At 48.1% G+C, this 26,323-nt stretch overlaps 1 protein-coding gene across 2 annotated transcripts in view; it reads right to left on the bottom strand.

The window, feature by feature from the left end:
- Positions 1 to 1,985: 1,985 nt before the first annotated feature.
- FAM107A (family with sequence similarity 107 member A) overlaps positions 1,986 to 26,323 on the bottom strand; it is a 28,612-nt gene continuing 4,274 nt past the window's right edge. The window contains exons 2-5 of one of the 2 annotated variants that reach the window (XM_033071595.2): positions 19,190 to 19,253; positions 9,545 to 9,719; positions 6,347 to 6,503; positions 1,986 to 5,199 (exon numbers count right to left, since the gene is read on the bottom strand). In XM_033071595.2, coding sequence (XP_032927486.1) covers positions 5,092 to 5,199; positions 6,347 to 6,503; positions 9,545 to 9,719; positions 19,190 to 19,253 — 504 coding nt within the window. In that variant the 3' untranslated portion in view covers positions 1,986 to 5,091. Of the gene's footprint in view, positions 5,200 to 6,346; positions 6,504 to 9,544; positions 9,720 to 17,828; positions 18,382 to 19,189; positions 19,254 to 26,323 lie in introns of those variants that run through there. The other variant, XM_033071596.1, reaches the window with a different exon arrangement.

Raw genomic sequence — 26,323 nt, 5'->3', positions numbered from 1 at the left:
TTCTTACATTTCCTTCTGCTAAAGTCAAAAGTGCTTGGCCTTGTGCTTCTTGACTGCTGCTTGTAATTCAGTGAGTGGATCTGGCTCTCTGGAAGGGAAGTTGAGGGATGACAGGTTGGAAAAAGCCTGTCCCTGAATCTCTTTGCAACCTGATGTTCATGCAGGTTTATATTTGGGCAGGCTCAGGTGCTGCCTGAGTAGGTCATTGCCAGTCTGTGTTGGTGAGGTCTGAGCTGGAGAGCCACTGGAGCTGCACACCCAGCTCGGCTCCAAGTGCCTGTGGATGCCCAGAGATATAATGGACTGTGATAAGAACCAACAAAACCCACAAGAGCACCTGGTCATGGTGTGTTGGAACACACCCTCATTATTATGTTGCTGATAATTTTGCATTTTTGCCCATTTTCATTAAGCTGGATCTCACCAGTACCATGGATGATTCAAGATTTCATATAATGCTTTCATTAACACAAAATCGTTCAGTCAGTGGCAATTTTAGATCATTTTGGGAAATTATCTAAGTGTGGCAAAATACCTTGGATAGGCAGAGATGAATTCCTGGGAAGGGGTGTTCAGCCAGGACCAGTCTGAGGGTGTCACTGGCTTGAGGAAGAACCAGGAAAACCAGAACTTGCCATTTCTGAGGCAGTCATGAGGAGTAAATCAGGCAGTAAAATGTAAGTGTTCCTTGACAGGAAATTTTACTGCAGCAAATTATCTAGGAGCACTTCAGGAGTGAGTGCATAGGAGAAGAGATCTCAGCATGACCTGGATAAAGAGCAAAGCTGGTATTGAAAACTCTGGCAGTTAGAGAAATCCCAGGCAATGGAGCAGTTTGAGCATAGCTAAAAGGTTTTTATCTTAAAAGAGCAGAAGTGATTGGTTCTTACTCTCTTCCACAGAAGAGGAACTGTCATAATGAACAACTGCCATTGGCATCCATACATGGAAAGATGTGTGTGATCACTGTCAGGAGTTTTGGGGCACAGCCCATTGAAACCTCACTGCTTGAGGCTGGGAAAGGTTGATAAAGCATTTTACAAAGTCCTGTGTGAGTGCCCTGGTCTCGTATCTAACCAAAGACCCAGAGAAGATTTGTCCCTTTGAAAGCTTAATGCCAGGAAATGAAGTACACAACCTGCCATAGTAGGGTAGCAAGGGAGCTTTTACTGTGAGCATCAAAGATGTGGGAAGATGTTTTGTAAACCTGACCTGAAGAACAGGTTTAGAGATCTCACTCCCAGTGAAGAGCTGACTGGCCACACCAGTGCCACAGGGTGTGGAGAGTCAGGAACACTTCCCAGTGTGGCAACTCCAACAGATACCTGGTGTAGAGAAATGCATCCAATCACCACCTCTGTCTTGTTCTGAGTGGGATGTCGGCATCTGTGCTGATAAGGATGTTGCTAATGAGACAGAGAAGTCCTTTTCATTTGCTTCACTGCATTGAGTTTTAGTCCTGGCTCTCAGGAACTGTGGTCTGTGTGACCTGCATGTGTGAAGCATCATGTCTTTTTCTTATCTACTAAATCTGTGGTCTTTGGTTGCTGCTAAAGCAACTTCAAAAATGATTAAAAGTAATTAAATAGGCTCACTAGTGTGACGATTACTTATCAGCTCAAAAATATGTTTTTAATTTAAATCCAAGGATGTGTTTCCTTGGCTTTGTGTGGATTTTACCCTGCCAGCCAGGTGGGCATCCACAGTCAGTTAGAAATCAGATTGGAATTTCAGTGCACAAAGCCTGATTCACAATCTGTGTGCCCTTGTACTTTCATCAAATTGAGATGATGTCTGGGGATAAGCATTGGATGCAGTGTTGGATGCAGATGATACAAAGAGCTCATTGGTGAGCAAGTTAACACAACATTAACAAAGGAATTGGTGTCAGACTTCACTGTTTTTTATGTTCATTCATTTTATTTGGCTGTTGTCTGTTTGTATCCTTGGAGCTTTTTTAGTTCCTTGTGGAAAAGAGCAAAATATACAATCATGATTTAGTTTATTTCTTCAGAAGTGTCCACATTAAACAATGAGTTAATTCAGTTGAGGTGCATGTCATATAGTTTTATATAAATGTATAAGCACCAACACAGAATACAGACTATATACCACACAAGCAACATATACAGTGCAAAAAATTGTCTTCCAACAATACTCTGATAATCTGTATCTTCTGGATACACCAGTTTTATTCAGGAATGTGCTTTAGGGGCATGGGGAAAAATTAATGCAAAATAAATAGAGACACAAATATACCCCAAAATCTTCCTGGTGATACCTACACTGATTTTTTTAGGGTGCCACCTCCTCATTGCTGTTCCATGAAGCACAAGAGCATCAGTGGAAGTTGTATGGGCTCTGTGTCTGAGCCCAGCTGGGGGTTATCAGTTCGGAGGGGTGAGAAGAGCTGTGCTGGACAATGCTGTGATGTTAATCCAGTACTTCAACAGTGAAAGGATCATTTTCCATGTGCCATCTCCAAGGGCTGGAGCCTGGAGCTCAGTCTGCCCTGCTGTGTGCCCCAGGATGCTGCCTGTGCTGGCTGCCCCTGCTGGAGGCTCCTGGCTCACAGCCCTGGTGGGCAGCTGGGTCGGGCTTTCTGCTGTCTCTCCACTGCTGGAAGGATTTCTTGTGACTCTGCTAGCCCAGCCTGAGTTAGGACAGTGTGACCTGGCGCTCCCTCACCCTTTGGGACCCTGCTGGGAATGACCCAGACACCCCTTAGCCACAATGGACCGCGTTGTGTGGTTGTGTGCAGCCCCTCTCTGTGCTTGGTGGACACCACATCAAAGGGACGCACCTTGATTTATTTTTCCCCTCCAGGTAATGTCTGAATACTTAAGAAGAGCAGCAAAACCCTTTCTGCCTCTTCACTGCTGACCTTACTGGATGGCTCCCATCCAAGGACTTGCATAAATGCCCCTGTCCCAGTCCGGGTGAGCTGGTAACATGGATTTCACTGGTGCATATGGAGTGACAGATTGCCTCTCCTGGAGTGCATTTCCATCTGTTGCAAAATTACAAATTAATTTGCTCAATTTTTTTGAGCTCTTTCATCAAGGTTACTTAATCTGTGCCATAACTCCTAACAAAACCTCAGCACAGTAATTCTGGCTTGTTACTTACGTCAGTGTTACCTATGGAGTATCATGCAACCTTCTTTACAGCTATATACAATCATCCTTAGCAACACTTTTTAATCCTTGGAGAAATTTGGCTTTTTTTCCCCATGAAAAAATACTGGATGCTGCTTCTTCTTTATGGTTTTAATCATAACCTGTATAATAAGCTTCACAATTGGAAAGGCCGTTAATAGATCTTTTCGAATCTTGTTTGACCCATAGTGACAATATGCGCTGATTTCTGAAATAAAATCATGTTTAGAATAAACATATGAGCAAGGGCCTTAAAAACTACAGCAGAGGCAGTGCCATGAGATGGGGTGCTCAAGGACTGAAGCTGAGTTAAGGGCTTTTATAGTCCAGTCTGTCACAAAAGCTCCACACCTGTAACACTGCTCTTGACATGTGATGTGGCTCAGATGTTCTACCCAAGCTGCCAGGTCAAGCAACAGCCCTCTGAAATTAAACATCTCACTGGACCAGGAGATTAGAGAATGGATTAGTAACTTTTTAATAAATATGTATAAATGCCCAGTTTCCCTTAAGTTACATATAGATCCACTCAAGATGTGGATAATAAATGTTGATTAACCAGGTATTACCTGCCCAGCTGACGAGGTCTGCTGAGGCCGTTCAAGAGCCAGAGTCCAAAGGCAGTTGGTGAGTTATGCTGTTCAGGCTTTGTATCAGGGTTGATGAGACAAGCAGAAAGCTGAGATATTCCTGAAAACACACTTCCAGCTCTAGATGTGGATATCCCAGGGCACAGGTGCCCTGTAAGTGTGACAGGCTCTGTCCATACATGGTGCAAATGCACCATCCGCCTCAGCTTGGCTATACCAGCAGCAAGAAGAGTTTTAGCTTTGTAAAGTGGCAACTGCAATGAGGCAGCTCTGACCTCAAAAAAGGGGATGAGAAGCACTGACAAGTAATTTTGCATCAGGACCTACATGCCCTGTACCCCCTGGTGCCCACAGGTACCAGTTGCATGCGAGGCACTGGTGGGACATGCCCACATCACCCCCTGTCCATCACAGGGCATTTCTTGTGGGTCCCTATGGTAGCACATGTCCAGCTGCTGGGCAAGGGGATGAAGCTCAGTAGTGCAGGGGTAGGCAGCAGTTTGTCTGTCTGCTGTATCCACAGGGATCTGCTGCCTGGTCACTGCACACTTCATGGACACTCATGCTGGGAACATCCAGCCTTTGCTTTCTGCACACAGCATTTGCCTTCCACCTGGGGAGTTGATGGAACAGCCCAATGTATTTTCTGCCTGAGCATGGAACTGCCTAAAAAGCTACTTTCAAATGGCTGAAATGCTGTTTAAAGGTGCTCATGAAGTACAGCTGCACCTGCCTGTGCTACACTGGTAAGGGCACACAGAGGTTGGTTTTTCTGATAGTACAGGTGTGCTGCTGAGACACACAGCCTCAGCCATGCTTGGCTGGCACACTGGTGCAAAGCCAGTGACATTGGGAAAGCCATTATGGTGACCTGGGCTGTTCTCAGTAATACACAGGTTGTCCCTTTTAGTTACCAGGTTTCTAAGAGGCTCTCCAGAGCTGCAGCTGCCCTCTTGTCCCCTTGTGCCTGGCAAACCTGCCTCCAGGAAGAAGCAGGAGTCCCCCAAAGCTGCTTCTACAGAGATTTCCCTGTTTGAAATATTCACTGTGTCTCTAGAGTTAACCAAGAGTTAGCTGGTGGTTAGTGTGCACCCACAGTTTGGGGGGAAAATAACACCATTCTCTCTGCATCCACTCGTGTGAGTACTTTGGTGAATACTGCACTTTTTCCACAGTGATTCCCTCCTGGTCTGGGAAAACCTTTTCTGTGCTTTCTACTGGAGCAAGTGTTAATAACTGCAAGTAGCCCTGATGGTGTGGCTGGGAATGTCCACCATGTACAGAGATTTCAGTGGGGGTGTTGGCGCTGGCCTTGGTCAGATCCCGCTGGCTTTTGGCAGAAGCTATGCTGCTTTCTCGTCCCCCGTCACCGTTGATGTTCTTCTCAGGTTTTCCTTGACTTTAATGAATTCTGGTGCATGGTCTTCCTGCTTTTCCTGCTCTTTCTCCAGCTGTAAGAAATAATTAATTGTGCACATGAAAGGACAAAAGGGCCATCAGCTACATTAAAACAGAAGGCTTCATTATTGCTGGGTCCAGTTATTATTGCCCAAATCTGAATGAGTGTGTAGTGCATGTGTTGTGGCTTTATTTTACAAGCCATCACACCAGACCTATGTTCACCCTTAGTCTCCTTCTGTCCTGCTGAAACATTAATTTCTTTCTTTCCTCCGGGGAGGAACATCTCCATAAGAAAAGCAGGGTAGGACTTCACTTCAGACCTGACATGGGAGAGGGAGGAAAAGGTTTGAATCCTTCCCAGCAAAGGAGGCCTGTGAGCCTGGGAAAGCTGTCAGCATTAGGTATTGTCTAAGGTGAGGTAAATCAATTGTACTACCTTACTTTTATAGGTGAAGTCTTCATGGATCTGACCTGAACCACCTTGTTTCACATTCCTTGTTCTCCATGAGTGCCAGGCTTTGATTTTCAAGTGATCTTAGCTTGATGGACATTGTTGTACTGTTGTTAATTAAACCAACTGGTTTCACCCATTTTTAGTGCAAATACTGGCAAGTAGGAGAGGCAATAACTTTACTCTGGGTGGTAATGAGCCTTCTCACTGCTTGCACTGGTTAGGGTAAGAGGGCAGGCACAGAGCACCTGGGGCAGAGCTATGCTGCTGTCAAGTGCACAGTGAACTCTGCTTTCCCTCAGAGTTTTGGCCAGGGTACATGCCAGGAAATGTTCCCCAAAGCAGTATGGGTAAGATTGCAGCAATGTTTCTTCCAGCACTTCTGCAGCCTCTCAGCCTGCACTGCAGGGCCCTGAGCCCTCCTGTGGTGGGTGCTGCAACAGCCCCCATGCAGTTTAGGGTGCTTTGAACTGGGGAAAAAACCCCAAGGACACTGTATGGAACTTAGAGGAGACCCAGAGTGAGTGCTGTGTAATGGGAGGTTCTGGGTATAAACATGGTGGATCCCACTGTGAGGATGGGAGTGCTGCAGCTGTGTGGCCAGCAGTGGAGGATGTACTCTGGCTCCTGCTTTATAGAGGGGTAGCAGTGCTGTACCCTGGGCTGAGCCTCAGCCCATCCATCTCCCCTGTGCCATGTGTTGGGTGGTTAGGATAACCCAGGGATGGCTGAAAGCTCAGTTCTACCTGATCCAGCCTCTGGTGCCTCTTTAATAGCTCTTTCTCAAAAGGAGACTGCAATTTCTTTGCCTCTTCCTCTTCCTTCTTCTGTTTGATGAGCAGGTCTCGCCGTCGGTGCTCAAGCACTCGCTGCAGCTCTGGCTTTTTCTCCACGCCCAAACCTCTGTGGATAGAAAGCAGAAAAATGAAGGCAGTGTAACCACTGCCAGCCTGGCAACCCCAAAACTTGGTTTGGTCCTAAATGGGAACACGGGAGACCTGTGTCCCATGAGATCCATGGGAGATGCACAAACCCATCCACAAGGTTTGAGGGTGTTTGATGGTGCCTGCTGCCTGCTTGGGCTGGGCACATTGCTGTTCATGTATGGCACATTTGATGCTTGAAGTTCCACTGATCCCATTGCACCGGGGTACCACAGCTTTCTCTGTCGGGTTGGGAACGGGATCTTCCTCAGGCTCCTGCTGTTCCTGGTATTAACGGCGTCAGCTGTAGATTCAGCGGCGTTGGGAATGTGTGCAATAATGCCGATTTTTTTCCCACCAGCAGGGGTAGTCATTGGGCTGCAGGAATTGTCCTGGCAGCTCCTTCCCTCCCCGCGCATCCCATCTAAAGCTTTGAAGCTTTGCTTCATCCGAAGCTTTGCTCCGGAGCTGAGGCGCGGCTATCCCGCTGCTGGCATGGATAGTTTGGATCAAGAGGCCAAAATGAGCTGTGCTTTTTCTCCTGGAAGCTGCAGGGTTTGCTGATGGCGCAGGTGCCTGACTCTCCTTTGGCATCTCAGGTGAACCCCTGTTCTGTGAGGGGATCACAGGAAAGGAGACACAGCAAGGCCATGCAGGCAAGGCATAAATAAAGTGTGGTAAACAGATGGAAGGCGTTCCCTGAACAAATTTCAGAAACCTCACACTTCGGATATTGCCGCACCTGAAGTAGTTCTGGGTGGTGTTTGGTGCTCCTGTGCATGCAGGTCCGTGTTGAGGGAGGAGGGGATCTCCCCATGCCTGTGCTAAGGGCTTGCCCTGGACTGGGGAGTGCTGTTAATGTAAAGCTCCTCCTCAGCACCAGGAGGTCTCTGTTGACCAAAGGCTGGCTGGTTTTGGCCAAGGTTGTTTAAAGTAGAGGCATTGAACCCTGTGGGCAGTGGATTTCTTGGCAGGATGGCAGGTGCTGAGGTGGTAGCTCAAGAAGCTGGACTGCAGGCAGGAGAAAGGAACCACCCTCTCCAGATGCAGCAAACCTCTGCACCATCACAGCATGGCTGAGGCCAGTGCCTGCATCCTTCCAGTACCACTTTTAATAACACTTCCTATTGTAATTTGGTTTTTTTGTGCTTAATGACAGGACAAAGTTCACAGCAACATCAGTGAAGGCAGCCATAGCCTTGGCTCCAGAGCTTTCATGATGGTGTTTGAAGCAGGAACAACTTGGATGCTGAAAAATTGCTTTTCTCAAGGCTTGAGAGAAGGAAAACCTGCCTTGGCTTGCTGAGACACAGCTTGCAATGTTGTCTGTAGATTTGTTACTATTCTTTGATTTAATCAGCCTGTGTTAGTGCCCAGAGGTGTTGAGTAAGATAAGGATTTTGTTACACAAGCTGCTGATTTCAGTTGCTTCTCCCCGCTGCTTGAGGGGGAAAAACCAACCAAAGCAGAAACAGGAACAAATCGTAATTCCTTCTTTCTCCCCTTCTCCCCTCTCTCCCTCTATGGTAATATTTAGCAGAAAGCAAAACTGGTGGATTTGAGAGTGACAAGAAACCAGCAACAATGGATTACTTTTTGCAGTACGGTTTGTTTCACGTATTTGCTGAAAAATACTTGGGAGGTCAGAGCCAAAACAGGTTTAAAGTGATGCTTGAGAGGGGCCACATGGGCAGGTGGTGCAGAATATCTGTGGTGGAGCTGCCTCCTGCCAGTACCTGGTGGCACACGTGGATGTGACAGGCACAGAACTGGAACACAGAGATGATGTACTTTGTGTTTTCCAGTGTGAAGTGAAGCTGTGGTGCTGCAGGATCTGCACCTCCTTCACTTCCATTTCTCTCTGCTGCTTCCATTGCAGGGGTTTATTGTTCCTTTTTTCCATCATGGTTAGACTGGAATAATGTTCTGTGAGATCAAAGACAGTGCTGGTGGATGACCCTTTAAACTGCGCAGTATCACTAGGGAGGAGATGGTCACTCTCAAGCCAGAGATTTTTAAAAATATGTGGCTGGTATAGTGACATGTGCCTTGATGCCAGAGAAAGGTCCCTGTAATTCTTCTGATTCTGGGAAAATCAAATCAAACCCAAGCCCAGCCAGTGCCAGTATTGATTAATGCACCCTGCTGGCAGGCTTGATTGTTCACTGAATTAATATACGTGTCTGGTTCTTGTGATGACTGCAGTCCTTTGGAACAGAGGCTGTGCTCCTTTTAATTAGGCAGCCAAAGAGCTTTTGTGTCAGGGTATTTCAGGGTGTTCAGAAAATGTCAATATAAAGCCAGCAGGTTTTTTGCTGTGCTTAAAAGCCACTGAGCAGAATATGATTTTATTGCACTGACGTTCAGACAGTTGCTGCAATGGAATGATGTAGTTGTAGGTTCTTATCATTGGTATGGTTTTTCTTATTTTGTATTTGTACCCCCAAAGAGTTAAATTGGGGTAATGGGGTAGGAAGTCAGGAATATGAATTCTAGCCTGTCTCTACCCATTTGATATTTAGGGAGTTGATGAGTAGCCTTGTAGAGATAATCTCACCCCACTGCTACCTCAGCTTTCAATGGCTGCATCCAGCCTGCACCTCTTCCTGCCTCTGAATTGCCCTTCAAGTGCACAGGAATGCTGTACATTGCTGGGGACTTGGCAGATCAGTGATGGAGACAGAAAAACCAGAAAACCTCCAATGGACACCAGGAAGGGGCTGTAGGGATGCCTTGCATCTTCCAGTGCTTGTGACTCTAAAAAGTGCCAGCCAATGCTTCAGGATGGCAGAGCAGGGACTTTTTGTTCTGCTTTGTTTTTTTAAAAGAAATGGTCACATGAGAGAAAAGAGGAAAGGATACAGCAAAAGAGGAGAGGATGCTGTGTTTGTTTGCAAGGGAGGGGATCTATCCTGCCATTCCAGCTTGCAGTCTGTCACTGGCACTGTGCCTCAGCTCCTGAGCTCTGACAGCTCAGCACCTCTTGGACTGCTCCAGTGGCAGGCTACGACCTTCCCTTACCTTTTGTGGTTCATCAGCAGCTCCCTGTGCAGCTCTTGATGGCTCTTCGAGGCTTTTACAGGATTTAGGAGCTTTTTAGGTTTGATGAGGTCTGGGTTTCCATCTATGTAGTCTGGGTGAGTCAGGATATTCCCACCATCTGGCCGCTCCCGCTGTATTTCCGTGTACATCGATGCTGGAAGGAAAAAGGAGATGTTTGCCTGAGAAGTCTCACCCTGCTTGGTGTGAGAACCCCAGGCAAGACAGAGGAGAGGAGCTGGTGCTGTCCTGGCTGCTCAACACCCGTGTCAGTGTTGGACTGCACGTGCCTTCACGTGCTGGTGTGGGTTTTTTAGAGGTTTAAAAAATACTCCCTTCACATTGTTGATGAGACACATATTCATTAGATCACTTAAATTACTTGCCAGCCACTTGCCTGTTCAGTGGCTGCAGGATTTAGTTTAGTGCCAAGGATTAATTAATGCAAGATAGAAAACTGGAAGCAGCCATGGATATAGAATATGTTGAGCTGCTGCTTTGGGCATTCTGGATGAGGCTGTTGGTCCCACAGCACAAGGAGATGCTCTGGGATTTAAGGGGCTTCTGAAACACTGTCCTGAGGAAGTCCTGCTGTATCTGAAACCTCTTGTCAAGGAAAGATTTTGCTGATATCCTGCTGAACTATTCATCAGGATCGAGCCAGTGCCAAGAAAAGCATCCTTCGCCCATGCACTCTGTGATCATGCTGCAATAATTTGTATGTTCTGGATGTAAGAACAAGAGCCCACTGTTTTGGAAGGAATGGCAGCTTGGATTTCAGGCACACCACAGGGCATGCTCACTGTTGGTGTTTTCCAATTCCTTTACATTTTTTCTTTACAAAAAAACTCCTATACAAAGTGAGTGCAAAGCACAAGTTATAAGACAAACTGCATGTGGTGGGCTGCATCTTTAAATGAGGAGCACAGTAGGTCTGCCTCCAATTATTCAGTGTATGGTCTAATCAGGGGCTGAGAAAGAGCAATTTATTCCTGACTATTCACTTGAACAATTTGGAAGTTTACCAGTAAGAACCAAAAAAGTCCCAGGAAAAGGGTGTAGGCAGCTTCATGCCTTTAGGTATCTCATTATTAGGTATTTTTGAGGACTACTGTGCAGTTATATGGGTTGATGGAGCTGCAAGAAAAACAGTTGTTCAGTAATGTTGCCTCTTTCTCTTATTTCAATCTCATGTATAAAAGAAATAAAACCTTTTAAAAAGAGAAATCAATAAAAAAAGCCAAGAGAAAGCAGGCTAGGTCATTCTTTCACAGTTGGTAAGCACTTAAAAATGTGAAGTGGATTGCAATCAAACAGAATTGTGTAAGGAATAATGCTGCTGAAGAAAAGACTCAATATCAAACAACTTCTCATTGAATGTTAATGTGGCCAGTGCCCTACTGCTTTGGGAACAAAGGAAAACAAATCAGAGCCCATTACAGGAGTGTAATTGGGGTGAATAGTTCGGTACATATTTAAAGGGTACTTGGAAGCTGGAACCAATGATTTTTTTATCACATTATTTTCCTCTAGGATCACACATCACTGCTGGCAGAAGGGAAGGGGGTGTGGTTTGATGTTTGGTGGCAAGTGCCAGGCTGACTCAAACCCTTGTGGGGCTGGACTCCCCATGCTGAAACTGGGAGCTCAGCCTTGCCCTCCAGAGAGACGCAGGGACTGAAGAGCAGCAAAGGGTTAAGGCAGTGCAATTCCATGGCTGATTTTTGTTAGATGAAAGCCAGGTTTTGAACAATGAGAAAACATATCAGATTTTCACTGGGATAAAATGGCTTCATTTTTTTCTTGTATTTCTCTTTTTTTTCTTTCTCCACAGAAGAAGCAGAGAAAAGACAAGGAAGGAAGGTACAAAAGCAAAGGTTTGTTTTGGCATGAATGAAATGGTTGAACTCCTCTTTCAAATGGCAAAGCTATGTCTTCATTTTTCAAACAAAAAGGTCTCTCCATGAAGTAATGTCAATAAAATGCCAGGTGTTTTTAATGGAAACACTGTTTTTGGAACTATGTTAATAGACTAGGTTCAATGTCACCGTGTATCCCACTGCCCCTTCCTGCTGTTCTGTTTAGTCCAGAGCTGCCTCCAGTGACACAGATGCCCACACTTGCTTGTGTGTTGGTCCCAAATCCTGATGCATGTCAGGAGAAGGGCTGGGACATGTCCATCTTGGATTTGTTATCTTAAATCCACCTGATGTGCTCTGTTATGGGATAATGCAGTGAGTGGCAAGTGTGGAAGGATTGTGCAGCCAACCAAGCCTGAAGGACCAACCTGGGTGTGTAGATGGCTGAAACTCAAGTGACTTTGGTATTTTTCTCTGGACCAATTAGCACTTAGGTCCTGTTGCTAAGCTGTGCTAGCTCTTGGGGCACTGGTGCAGCACTGTTGTTTATTAAATACTGTTTTCCCCTGCCTCCATGATGTATGGTTTTCCTTTTGCAGCTCAAGAGTGGAAGTCTCTTCCTCCCTACCCCACGATCCTGGGAGATTTGGTTGGGCAGGCTTTCCACACATCCACACAGGTCTAACACCCAGCACTGCACATCCATGGAATGGTACCATCCAGTCCTGCAGTCTGGGCTTGTGGTGTTTCCACAGATATCCAGGATGATCAGGGAAGGGCCCCCCTTCTGTCTTTTGTGGCATTTGGAGGGAACACTGTGGTGAGCCTGGAGGTTTTGGATGGGATATTGTGGTTATTTCCAGACTGCAGCAATCAAGCCTCATGGCTGAGGCTTGCAAAGAAACAGCAATTTATCAAACTATTTACTGAAGGCAGATGGGGAACTTTCCCCTTAAACTAGTACAAATTAAGAAAAAAACTGGGAAGGAAGGAGTGGGAGGCACTGAAATGGACTGGAAACTTTTCTTTTCTGGCAGGGTTCTGTTAAACCAGCATGTCAAAGTCATGAGGAGTGCAATTTGCCTCAATAAACTGCGGGGGCCAGGACACAGCAGGTACCTGTGCTTGGTTTCCATGGCACTAGATGTGCCTAGGGGTGTGCAGAAACCCACCTTGAGGGTTGGACTTCCCGTGGGTGTCTGTACTGCTGTCCTGGGGACAAAGTGAAAGCCCTGACTGGGACTGGAAGGAGCCTTGAACCTCTCTACAAGAATAGCACTTTAAACCTTCACATGCCCCCAGCCTGGAACAATTCAAGGAATGTCTTCATTTGCACTGAGCAGAAAAAGAAAAATGAGGATATAACAATAGTGGTGTGTCTGGAGCACAGCTTGGGGTTGTGCTGGGGGTAAGGATGGGGCATCCTTCTCCTGCAGGCTGGCAAATAGGACCCAGTGCAAAATGTTTGTCAGGAAGTAGATCTGTCATCTCTGAGACCTGAGGTAATGCATGTCCATGTAACAGAGACAGAGTGATACCAGGCTGCTTTTTGTCATTATTTATGGTGCTGGAGGTGTAAATCAAGCCAGGTCTCTGCAGTGGATTTACAGCAGGATGTCTGGTTTTGCATGATTCAGCTGCAGATCAATGAACAAGGCTCTGCTCTGGCACCTCCCTGTCCACCACCATAAATCAGCAAAAGGTGTTGGACATTTTTATTTTGCTCTTTGCAAGCTACAAACAAAAAAAAATGTGGATGTTAATACCCTCTGCTGTACCAAGGAAGACAGTGTGACCTTTTAAACAGGTCTGCTTTGGAGTGTTGCTAATAAAAAGTAACTGTTTGCTTCAACACACTCAGGCTTTTGCTTGCTTTTAGGTATTTTCCCTTTCCTCATTTCTAGAAGCTCGAGGCTTTCTAGGGAATGTGTGTTTCCAGCTGCTTTTCTGTTAGTAAAAAGCAAGACTGCCAGGATGAGGATGCCAGGGCCCCTGGCAGGTATTTGGACATAACACATGGAGTTATCTCCTCTCTCAACCATGCTGAAAATGAGCCTCCAGTCTCTATTAGTTGTCTAGGAGATCACACAGGGAATTTTCAGCATCTTTGAGGTGACCCAGAGACCAGACATCCTCCTGTCCCAAGGTGTAGGACTAAGCGGAGGAGAAAAGGGACATTTTAATATCTTGTTCTGTTCTGACCTAAAGCAAAACCCAAATTCCTGCTCAGACCACCTGGAAATACTTATAAATCCACCAGTTCCTGGGAGAGTTGCAATAAAATCATCACTCTGCAATCCTGGGACAAATTGTTTCCACTTCTGATTATGCTCAGCTGCAATCTTTTTGGGAAACAGGGTATCAGGCAGCTTTGATGCAGCACTAAATGCTTTTAAAAGCATGAATGCTGCAAATATATATTAAATATGCTCTACTAGGAGTGTAAAACAGGGTATGCTGCTTGGGGTGCTGAGTGGCTTTTGTGCAGCCCACCAGAACAAGGAGAAAGGTTTTTTTAGCCTGCTCCTGAAGAGGAGGAGGGAGAGGACTGGCTCATGCCCAAGGACAGGCATTGGACATGAGGGTTTGGCCACAGCTGGAGCTGGGCTATGCTTCCTTTGGCTGCTGCTGCTTTTTGGTTTTCACTCAGAAGGAGGAGACGCCCTTCACATAGCATTTATTTAGGATTAAGGAATTTGTCTGCTGGTGGTGGATTGCTGTGTGAGCCCCTCTGCATCAGGGCTGTGCACTGCTGCTGGCAGCCTGTGCTGCCATCCTGTTGGGATGGAAATAATCCCCAGGAATGTTAAAGGGATTAACAGTCCTGGAAAGGGCAAGTAACCTGAGGGATGCAGCTCTGCCTACATGGCTACAGCTGTTCTTTACAAGGGAAATACTAAACAGGTTGGAAATTGAGTTAATCCATAGCAGTTGGATTTAGAAAGCTGCAGACTGGAGGTCTGGGGTCCTGCCCAGCACCTGCCAACCTGCACCTGTACAGAATGGAGGGTACAGCAGGACAGCAGCTGCTTGTTGCAGGTTTTTATGTGAAATGCCTCACTTGTGTTTTGCCAAGGTCTCCTTGACATCCTGCCCCCCGTGGCACCTTGTTTTTCCCCTGCACATTCCTCAACCCTTTCCCATGCCACCTGCATCCTTAAACTGCAAAGCTGCCAATGCTGCCTTATGCAGCACAGGTCAGTGTTCAGCTTTAGCTGGAATCTGGAAAGCAAATGTAGTTCACAGTGTTTCATTTCTGCTGTCTGTGTCATTTGAGAACTGAACTACAGCATCTCAGAAGAGTTTTGTAATAGGGCCAGATGATGACCAAACTGCTTTTGTTAAAAATATTGTATTGGCATCCATTTCTGGGCAGATAAGAGAACTTTGTGAAATGCCACCCATGTAAAAACAGTCAGAAGGCATTATTTTGGGAATGGGATCTGTGTTCAGGGGACATTGCTGTCTGTAACCTGGGCATAAACCTCAGGATGTCCAAGATCACAGCCCTGAATCTGGGTTTGTAAAACCACTGATCCAAGAGACCATTTCCTGAGCAGAAATGATGACTTAAAACTGTGGTTAGAGGGAAGAACCTCTGGTTTTTTATATGCCCGAGATTTATCCATCAGCGTGTCCTTTTTAAAGAACCAAGAGATTAATGAAGGGCTGCAGACAGCAGCTGGTCACACACGTCCTGCAAGTCAGGCTGCAAAACCAACACAGCAGTGCGGGCCAGCAGAGCGAGTTTAAAGCTATTTACACAAGTAACCTGAGCCTGGGGTAATGTGGGTTTCTGACACTTTTAACTGCAATTACGGGGGAAACCATCCCTTTTCTGGGCCTCAGACCCCAACAAGTCTCTGTCAAGCCCTCCTTTCCCCAGGGTGAGAGTACTGTCCCTGACCCCTCTTGGGAAGGCTGAGAGGAGCAGGGCCTGTCCTCAGTCCCCACAAGAGTTTGCATGTGCAGGTGGAGTTTTTTTGGGATCTTTAAACTGGCTTCTGTTACTTCTAAGCACTTGCATACTTCTCTCTGTTAACCAGAACTTCTTTTTTTTTTCATTTTAGAGTATGACCTTTCTGTCAATGCATTTCCAGTTTCTGAAGTGCATCTGGAGTTTGGCTCTACAGCTTTTCTTGTGAGACAATAATGGCAGAAAAGGTCATGTATGTTAAGTTCTACAAAGAATGAAGCTAAAAGTTTGTAATTAGTTTCAGATTCTTCAATTGATGGATATTGCTAATTTGCATGATTTTTCTAGTGTTAATTAACTATATTTTAGAAATACAGACTAGCTGGTGTTGGAAAAATGGGAAAGAATTCCATGTCGGTCTCTGAAAGCCCCTAAGCTTTGTCTGATGACAGCAGCTTTCAGGTGTGCACCTACATTGCAGAGGATCATCTGCCAGGAGGACAGGAGGTTTGACCTCAAAGTCAGGCACTTGCTTTAGGAAGCCCCTTTCTGCATGGTCAGTGGGTTCAGGGCAGAGGGAGGCACCCAGATGTGGGTGCTGCTTGATGGGGAGGCTCGCAGTGCCTGGGTGCTCTTTGGTGGGTGAGTCCCCACAGCTGAGCCCACAAAATGTGCTTTATCACCCCAGTAATCTGTGTGCTGCTGTTACAACAACTTGGAACAAAATACCTATAATTCACATTAGCCTAATGACTGCTGTGGCTTACTCCCCTGGTGATGGATGATGATGATGATGGTAATAATAATAATAATAATAGTAATAATAATAATAGTAATAATGTGAGCCCAAAGATTGGCAGATGCTGAACATTACTCTCCCTGGGTGAGATGGCACCAGCTCCTGTCCTCACAGTGATTTTCCTCTCCTCTGGCTCCAGCTGTGCCAGCAGCTTGGGAGCAGCTCATACCGACGGAGCTGGCACGCTCCCCTGTGCTTGTCACCAGGCGACCGTACCTCTGATAAATGATATGTGTGCCCTGGGAAGGAGTCAAAGAGCCTTTGTCTGCTTTTAATCTATAGTTTTAAATAATTAAGCAAGGCTAATTCTGGTATTTATAATGCAATAGGGTGAGTGTAACTCGATGTGGCTGCTGTAGGAAGCAGTTCCCAGCTATCAAGTGGCTGCCTCAGGGCAGCAGGTGCTCACACCCCAGGTCCCCTTGCCTCCACTCAGCCCTGACGGTCAGAAATAAACCCCGGGGTCACAAGGTCAGAAAGGCAGAGAAAACCCTAATGAAAATGTAAATCAGTGCTGGGGGGCACATCTCTGCAGCTCCCAGCACAGCTGCCACGTGTCAGCACTGTTCCTACCTCTGTGTCTCTGCTGAGCACATTCTGGGGAGGGGGCTGCTCACCTGTACAGCCAGTGTTCCCCTCCAGTACAGCCAGTGTTCTCTCACTGTACAGCCAGTGTCCCCAGTTTGTCCCCAGCCCTGCTTTCCCTTGCTGAGCTGCGTGCCAGCACCAGGCAGGGCCCCCCATTTGCAACAGCCCAGCACCACCTAAGGGAGCACAGAGCAGGTGCTGGGCTCAGCCTGGGCTGCTCACACATCCTGCCCTCACCCCAAAGGCAAAGGACTCTGGATGTCACCATGGTCACCCCTGAACTCTGCATTCATGCACATGGATTTGCAAGAGAGAAATCCCACCAGGTTTGAGGCTTGCTGAGCTGTCTGGGGTGTAGAAGTTACCAGTTGGAAATGCTTGTAATGTCAGGTAGCAGTAAGTGCCTCTGCTGGCAGGCAGGACTGGCTGTGCTGGTTAATCATTTCATTTAATTACCTCGGACTGTGATAAGCAAAGATAGCAAGGCTGGAATCTTAGTCTGTTAGCAATCACCAAGACGTCCCATGCCTTTTACAAGCAGCATGTGGAGCACTGGCTTAGTTTTGTTAGACAGTGGCAGATGCTTAGCAGTCCTTCTTGACAATCATAAACTTAGCTTTAATACCTCACTAAATATTTACTCTGTACATTTGCATTCCAATGACAGAAGTGCACATCAATCAGTAATGAATGCTTAAAGTTAGTTCAAAGGTATTTTGTTAAATACAGAAAATATCCTCCCATGTCGATTTGTAGGGATTGCATTAGCCCCCTATCCAGCCCAATGCCTCTCCAAGAAGAACGTTTGAATTGCAGATGGGTATTCTAAGGGAATTTCTTGCAGGATATGGAAAGGCAGAAGCAGAAGGGCTGAAGTAGCTCTCAACCAGCTACTGAAGTATTAAAGTAACACGATATCTCAAATAAAATAAAACCGGGTCCCAAGTCACCTGTGTATGCAGCGCCGAGCAACCCCAGGGGATGAAGCAGCCGGTCCTGCAGCAGGGAGCCCCAGGGAAGTGGGGATCCCTGGTCTGGGGACTGGGCAGGATGGGGACCTGGGCAGGATGGGAACCCTGGGCAGGATGGGGACCCTGGGCTTACCTGATTTCCGCAGCGAGGCCCTGGGGAGCCCGGGGGGCAGGTGCTGCCCTGTGCCCCACGACATGGGGCTGTGCTGGGGCTGCCGCCCGCCTGCACTCGTGCCCGGGTGACTTTTGGCCGGTGCCAGGAGGTGCCAGGCTCCTGGCAGGTCCCTGCGGTGGCAGCAGGGACGAGGATCACGTGGAGGTGGCTCTGCCCGGCGCTCCCTCCCTGCTGCTGCTGCTGCCACCCGCACGGACCTCGCCGGGCGCCGGGCTCCGCTGCCAGCAGCTGCCGGCCTGGCTCGCTCTTCAGTGCCGGTCCCTCTGCCGCCCTCAAAACTTCTTCCCTTCGCTCTTTGCTGCCTGGTGATGTTTTCCCAGGATGGATGAACAAGCTAATCGCTTTTTCTCCTCAGAGCAAGCAGCTCTGTGAGTGCCCAGGCTCGGCACAGCCACTGCTGCTGGTGGCGAGGTCGTGTCCCTGCTCCACGGAGGACGATTCCTCCTCAACGTGCCTTAACCACGCTCCTGGAGAAATCAGATCGCCCCAGAGGAAGCCGCACGCCCACTCTCTTTAGCAACCACTGCAACAGCCAAGCCGGCACCAGGGCAACCGCTCGAGCTATCGTGATTATTCCCTGGCATGTTGCAACACCCTGTCATCCTCCAACTGCTGCACCCCAGGGGTAAGGGCTGCCAGAGGGAGAAGCAGCCCCTACACAAGGCCACGGGTGTCCTGGTGGCATCAGAGCTTGTGTGATGCCACAGCATTGCTGCCCCAGGTCTTCTGCTGCTGGGATCAGCCCCTGCCTGAACTGGGCTTCTTGTGTCCCCATCATCACTGTGGCTGTGCCATGTTGGCTGTCCCTGAATTGCCACAGCCTGGGAAACCAAAGGCTGAAAAGGTGGGGGAGAAGAAGGGGTTAAACCACTCCAGCAACTCCTTTTGGCTTTTCAGTGGGTTCTATGGTCCAGTTCTGCCCAGTGCCAGCCTGCATTGTCCCAGTCCCAGGAGGGTCAGGGATGAAGCAAAACCATTTCCACGCAAAAGAATGGAATAGGGAAAGCTGGAGGGGCACCACTGGGTGGTCACACTCTGCAGCACCCAAGGGTGCATGGTCCAGGCCATGTCCTGGCCTGGCACTCCTGGCCCTGTGAAGCACTGGAGACAGAAGCCAGGTTCTCACGGACACAGGGGTGCTCTTTGACTTCCTTTCACCTTTCCACAGTTTGCACCTCTCCACATCCCAACATTTTCCCTCATCCCAGCCATGTTTCCCAGCCAAGGGCTCAGCAGTACCAGATGTGAGCAGAATCCTCAGTCCCTCCTAGTTTGCCTCCAAAGCTCTTTGAGGGTCAGCATGGGCTGCTGGCACTCACCTGAACTGCCACTGCCTGGCTTCTTGCTTCCACCTGGACCCTTGGACTGAAGGGAATATTCTTTCTGGAAGAAAAGACCAGAGAGAAATTAGAAAAGACTTTACAGGTATTGCTCTATCACAGGAAATAAAACACAGGAAAAGTTGCTGGTCCTTTGCTACCAGAGACCAAAAAAAATTATTATTATTTTTAATCTCCTGAGCAGGAGTTGTTCAGTTTAATTGACATGGGGCCTCAGATGCAGGAGAGGAGAGGCAGAGCAGATCCTTATTCCAGTGTGGGTGGTGTGTGTCTGTGTGCCTGTGAGCATGGTCAGCCCGACCTTCCAGCCATGGATTACTCACAGGCAGGGTTTAGAAGACCCCACACAGCTTTTGCACCTAAACCAAGGCTGTGGCAAAGGAGAGGCCTTTAGCTGGGGAGGTTGTGCAGTTTTTCAAGCTGTCACCTCACAGCCCATGTGTGGCCCACAAGATTTTCATGGCCCAGCAGACTCGCTGCACATCATGCATTGTCCCATGGTCTGGCTGCTCACTGTACACTCCAAAAATACATTTGGCTCAATTTGAATGGAAAAGGAAATGGATACACATCTGTGCTATTCCCTTTGAACGAGTTGCAGTCTGTGAGTTCACTGGAGATCTGTCGAAGGGGGAAGAGAGCATCAATCTAAACCTGTTTGGAGTTCCTAAGGAAGCGTGGTTATGGCTTGTGGATGTGGGAATGGGAAAAGGGCTGTGATCCATCAACACTTGCTTTTGGCTGAACAAAATCAGAAAAAGGCCAGCTAAATTTTCTGGATATATTTCTGATGCACCCTGGTGCACCCCAGCTGCACATCTGGGCTCCTCTCCTGCAGAGATGAGGAGGAATTGGGTTTGTAGGGTGCTGTCCTGAACCAAGGGACTTTTCATGGCACAGCTCTTTTTCTGGGAGCTCCTTGCAGAACAGTTCTCTTTGCTATCTAAATTAGTAAGCAACCTCCCCCTGTGCTCCTGTGTCTTTGAGATTAACAAAAAGCCTTTGTGTTGCCCCTGTAGCTCCCTGAAGGTTACTTTGTGAGGGTAGTTGATTGCTGGGTGAGATTTATCTGGAGTGGCTCCTGCAGGCAAGAAGTTGTGTCATTCACCAGCTGCCCTGTGTGTCTCAGAAGTGCTTCATGTCCTAGGAGAAGGTGACATGGGGAGCTCATTCCAGCATCACCCATTGCATCTCCTGCACACAGTATGGCTCCGTGTTGCTGGAATGCTGCAGGGGCTTGCAGAGAGGGTCTTTGTGGGGGTATCACCCCAGAGGAGTGAGCCCAGGGGTCCCTGAGTCAGCAGCTGGCAGAAGACCCAGGCAGTTCTGGCATGGCTCTGGGATAGATGTGGAGCAGCTCTGGTGCAGCTCTCTGACATGTGTGGCACAGAGGGCTCATCCCTTGGCACTTGTGCTCTGCTGTGATGGGGGAATGACATGGTTTTCTCGTTCAATGTGCACATAAAGAGAAAATATTGCTGTACTGAACGTGTGCCTGGAGTGTCACTGGTGGGTGGCTGTATGGTTATTAATGAGTACTGGGAACAGGAAAATGGTTCTGGAGGAGCCCACAGCCGGGTTCTTGTTACCAGGGCTGTTCATTAGAGCAGCTAAATCAGACTTTTAGCTGCTGAGTTGCTGTGTTAGTGATGTTGGCTGCTGGCTGTCATCTCTTTAGCCAATTCCTGTGGCACCAGGAGCTTTCTCGTGTGGACATGTCTCCTGTGTATTAAAAAACCCCAGATGTGTCAAGTTCCCAACACCAACACTGGCCCTCTGTGAGTGTGCAGTGCTGCCCACGGACAGAGTGCAGTGACAGTGAGATAATGCTGTGTGCCCCTGAGGAGCCTGGGTGCAGCTGTGAGTGACAGAGCACACAGCTCTGCCTGGATCTTTATTAAATCTCCACTCTCAGCTCGGGGTTGGGACAGCAGCATCACTGCCAGTCTTGTCAGGCTCCCAGTCTGTGGCAAAACTTTGCTGAAGGCACTGGGGCTGGACTCTAAGGCACTTCACCTCCTGCTGCAGGGAGGCCCTGGAGGTTGGTTAAACATTTGCTCTGCTGAGTTAATTCTTGATGTGGGCTGAGGTTCTGCTTGTGGTGTAGGAACTGGCTGAGCAGCCCAGCCTTCCCTCCCAACCCTGTGGCACCAGCTCCCAGCACAAACTCCGTGCAATTCCAGTACAGCCTCAGAAGTGATGCTGGTTGCACCGTGGTGGTGACCTTGGTGGTGGCAAAGCCAAAGGCAGGGGATGTGTAGGCTGATCAGACCATGCTGGGTCCCTGGTACCTCTTGGCACAGGTTGGTTACACACTCCTGCTAATCTCCACTTGAGCCATTAGTGTATTTGCAGAGCAGGAGAGCTTCTCCTTGCACCTCCACTGCTCACTGGGGCAGTTAATGATTGCCCAGGTGATGAAGACTTTTGCCTTCTCCCTGTGGGACAAAGCAGGTTCTGGCACTCTGTCAGCTAAGGAACAGGTATTACAGTCAGAGGGCTTAATTTGTTACAGGGAGGGCTCAGATGAGGAGTTTGTGTTGCAGTAAATGGGCAGAAAATGCCTGCTATTTCCCAAACCCTTCCATTTCCATGTGAAAACCACTTCTGTGTGCAGTGTGACTGCATCTTGCCAGGAGTAAGAAATAGTAATAAAATCTAGTATCAGATGTAACACAGTGTCCCTGAGCAGCTGAGCAGGACAGTCCTGCAGACACTGCTGATGGGAGCAGCCAAACTCCTCCTGCCTGGGATCCCCGTGCTGTTCTGACCATGTCAGTGAGGACACCCACTGCTTCAGCTGGAATTAGCCTGGTGATTAAGTGGGTTAAATCCCACAGAGCAACACAAAGTATAAATAGTAAGTAGTTCCATGCACTGTTGTACTAGTTACATGCACTGTTCTGTGTTACTCTCAAACATCCTGAGTGTCACTATGTCCTGGCAGGACTGCTCCTGGCCTTGATGCACAGCAAAGAGCTCCTGCAGCAAATGTCTGGAGACATGGGCTGCTTTGAACACCTGCTCTAACCACTATCCTCCTCCCTGGCTCCCCACGGGGGGAGTGCAATGGTCCTACTGGATCTTAAAGCCAGCCACCTTGTAGAAACCATTAATCAGTGTTATTTTTCCCACGTGTGGGTGCTGTAATGTTTACTTGTAGCACAACTGACAGTAATTTTGGACTCTGTGCTCTGAGAAAGCAGGGAAAAGAGCCATCAGTATGGTCAGAGAAAGGAAAGGGTGATGAGAATGGCTTCAGGCAGGTTCAGATCAATACAGGTGCCATTAAGGTGCAGTATCAGAGCATCTGTATAGCACTGCAGACAAAGTGTGAGCTAATGAATTAGGTAAGAAATTGCTGCAATCAGATCAGGGTGATAAAGAGGTATAAAAGTGGACAAAATGCCACTCAGGCTGATGTGACTCCCACGGGTCTGGTTTGGGAGTGAGACATTAGCAGGGTTAGATGTTGCTCAGCCTATGTAGGAGTAGATGGATTCAGAGAAAGGTACTTTATCCTTAAGGAGCTGTAGCAGCTCCTGACATTGGTGTTCAATGATTGATCATCCATTGATTAAAATGGCTTTATTGATGAACCCAGAGACTCTGAAAGGAGTTGTCATGACCTGAAACAAGGTTCATTGATGGCTGGGAGATTTAAGCAAGCATTTCTGTGTGTGATGAAATCACAAAACATGTGATTTAGAGGTTAACTAAACTGTTCTCTACCATTACTTTTGATTAGCCCCAAATACCTTTTGCTCTTCTGAGTGCTCTGTATGAAAACATCTCGTATATGCCCCTGGACTCTGAGATGCCATCTGAGCTGTTGCCCAAATCTCCTGTGTTATTGCTGTATTTCAGTCTATCTGTGCTCACTTGCAGCAGCTGGGACTGATCCAGAGACATCAATGAAATCATCCACTGGAAGGAACTTCGGAGGATTAGTAAGACTTTTTCCCATCTGTGATGTCAATGCACAAAAATCTGTCAGCTCGATTGTTTTGCTGCAAAATCCTGCCATGTGAGGAGTTGAGGCTTATTAGATTCAGCAAGCTGGGGCACATGTTTGCTGGGATGACACCATGTTCTTGGTAAGGAGAAACACAGAGAAAATCAGCAGCACAACCCAATGCCTCATACCACTGCTAATTCCCTGAAGGGATTGGCCAAAGGAAGCACTGCAGTTTGGATGAATTTCCAAATTTCTTGAGGGCTAGGAAAGGCAGCCTGCTCCCTCTGGAGCTGGTGGTGGTCACAGTGAAGCTGCATGTTCCTGTCTCTTGCAGAGGCAGAGCGGTGCTGGGTTTGGGAGGGTTACTCCTTGGCAGGTAGCTTGACTGTGCACATTCCTGTGCTCCCAGCTCATTATGGGACACTGCTGTATTGGCAGGTTTTGCAATCGGGACTGGCAGGCACCCAGGAGTCGGTGTTCAGGCACATCCCAGCATTCCAGGGCCAGCAGCTATAAAATCTTTGTCATGAGAAGGGGTATTGGAGCCACCACGGCATCCAGTGCGTGCCTCAGCCCACCCCCAGCACTCCTGTCCTGTGCCTGTGTCCAGCCCTCCATGCACACCTGCCCAGAGGGAGCTGGGCTTTCAAACGAAGCTGAGCTTGTATTACTCCTGGTCCCTGGCCACAGCCATAGCTGATTTCACTATCATATTGCAAAGGACTCTAAGAAATATCAAGTTATTGGTGTAAGATTTCATCACTGATCTTTTGACCTCTACAAGTCTGCAGCCTTTCTTGGGCTGAAGTGGCTGAGGGCAGATGCATGTGGTCACTCTCACAAGAGCAGCCAGCAGCCTCAAGGATATTTTGACCACAGGAATTTGTAAATTTAGGCTTAGAAAAGGGGATCAGGTTCTTGATCTGCCTGTGGGGTCAGGCTGACACTCCTCAGCTCCTGTGCCACTCCTGTGCCAGTGTCTGGAAGTACCAGCCAGGTACAGCCACTTTGCTGCCTACTTGAGTAGAAAATTGTAAATGCTTCAAATGGTGCTTGGTGTTATTTTATTAATAAAGAACACATAATTTGACACAGATGAGTGCAGTGCTGACCCCTGCCTGTCTTTTTTACCAAAGTCATTCCCACTCCCAAATCCCCATGGTCCCAGAAGGAAGCACAGCCCTCCTGTGGTGTGAAAGCTGGCAGCAAATCCAGTCCCATTTCACTGACTGTCAGCAAAAAAGGACAAAAACCCCAACTAAAGCAGGGAGGCAGCAGCAAGGGGATGGAGGCTTGCTGGAGCTGCCAGCCCTAGGGCAGGGAGCCCCTTGGCTCCCACATGGCTGAGCAAACACTGCTCCCAGCACACGCTGGGGAGGTGGGATGTGACACACCAGACCTCAGCAGAAAATCTCCTGCAGATTAATGAGCAATCAGTGGCAGGGCTCAGCCCCACAGCAGCTGGTGCACAAGGCTCATTTGTCAGCATTCAAGCTGACTGTGAAGCCTGACATCCCACTGAGAAGGGCACGAAGAGGCTCTTGGCACAAAGCAGGGCAGTGCACACACCGATGAACCTGCTGTTCTGCCTTGGTCCCTAAAGAAATCCTTGCTTGCAGTTCAGTGCTTTTTAATCTGGTCCCTTGCCAAGTGCAGAGCACACACCAGCTCTGCATACCAGGGCAAAGCCAAATTGTAGCCCTGTTCACTGTATCACCCACCTCAATGTTGTCAGCAGCAGCTAATGGATAAACCATTTTTTACCTGTCTCAGGAGCTTATTCTTGCCCTGTGCTGGAGATGTGACACCACTGCTGATATGAAAGACTGCTCCACTATTTCTGGGGATGCTGCTGATTGCACAGGAAGAACATCAGTCACTGGCACAAAAGGGCTCCAACAGCTTTGGAGTGAATTGTTGTCATGCTGCAGAGAGACCATTAAGACACTCTAAAGTGCCTTGAAGAATGTTGTTTTGCGAAAAGTGAGGCTTATGCCACATGATTAATAGGGACAGTGTTTATTTCTGGCACAGTGTCATGCTGTCCTAGAGCTGCCAGGCTGCAGTGGCATCATCACTCCATTTCACAGCTAGGGACCATATGTTAGGGTCCAAGGATAGGGCTGCCATCAGAAATTTGCTCTTATGACACCACCTTGTGGGGCTGTTTACCTGCCCAGGGTCACTTGAATTGGTCCTTACCTTGGACAAATGGAGTTTGTGAAAAGCAAGGGCAAAAATGCCTCACCAGCCTCAGGCACTGCTGGCAGCAAATGGTCAGAGCAGAGCGGGATGGTCTGATCCCCGTGGACAGCTGGGTCCTGTGCAGAGGAGACCCCAAAGAAAGGGGCTGAAAGGGGGGAAGTTTGGCTGCTGTCTGGGATGAGATGCCACCTGCCAGGCTGCAAATGCCACCACGGGCTGCAAAGGGAGGGGGCAGTGAAGGAGGACATGAAGCATCCCTGTTAAGGCAGGGTTCAGGAGGAGGTAGCAGATGCCACTTAAGCCCCCTCCAGGAGCAGAGCGGACCAGTGAAGCCTTTAATTACTCTAATCCATTTTGATTTGAGGACTGCTGAGCCATCCCAGAGCCAGCAGCTGCAGCATTCCCCATGCATTGTTGTTATTGGTCTCTCCATGAGCACATCATGCATCTCCCTTCAGTCTGAGCCCTCTCCATGACTCCCTTGCAACCCAGTGCTGCAGGCAGCATTAGCCAATGCTGGATAACCTCTGCCCTAGCCCTGGAGGGGCTGGCAGCACACTCTGTGTCCTGCCCAGCACCCTCACCCATGGATCAAACCCTTATGACGCTTGTCATGCATGAAGGCAGAGTTTCAGCCTGGGCTAGCTGGGTCCAGATTAGCTCCCTGTCTCACTGAGCCCATTTGAGCTCTCTCAGGACCAGAATGCCAGCCTGTTAGGAGGCTGGGAGTGGGTTGTGTTAGGTGTTGGAGCTGGTTTACTGGTGCTGTCTAGGTGGATGGACAAGTAAGAAATAAAGCTGTGATTTCATTCTAGAAGCTAGAGCATCCCCACTGTAATGAGTTTGGCTTCCGAAGGCTGGGATGCTACAGCATGTCATGCACTTCAAAAGCTACAAAAGCCCAGAGCAGTGTCTCCACTTAGAGTCCCCATGTATCACCACATGTGGGA

Source organism: Catharus ustulatus, chromosome 13 (genome assembly GCF_009819885.2).
Source record: "Catharus ustulatus isolate bCatUst1 chromosome 13, bCatUst1.pri.v2, whole genome shotgun sequence".
NCBI lineage: Eukaryota > Metazoa > Chordata > Aves > Passeriformes > Turdidae > Catharus > Catharus ustulatus.
This window is presented reverse-complemented; position numbering and strand designations above follow the sequence as displayed.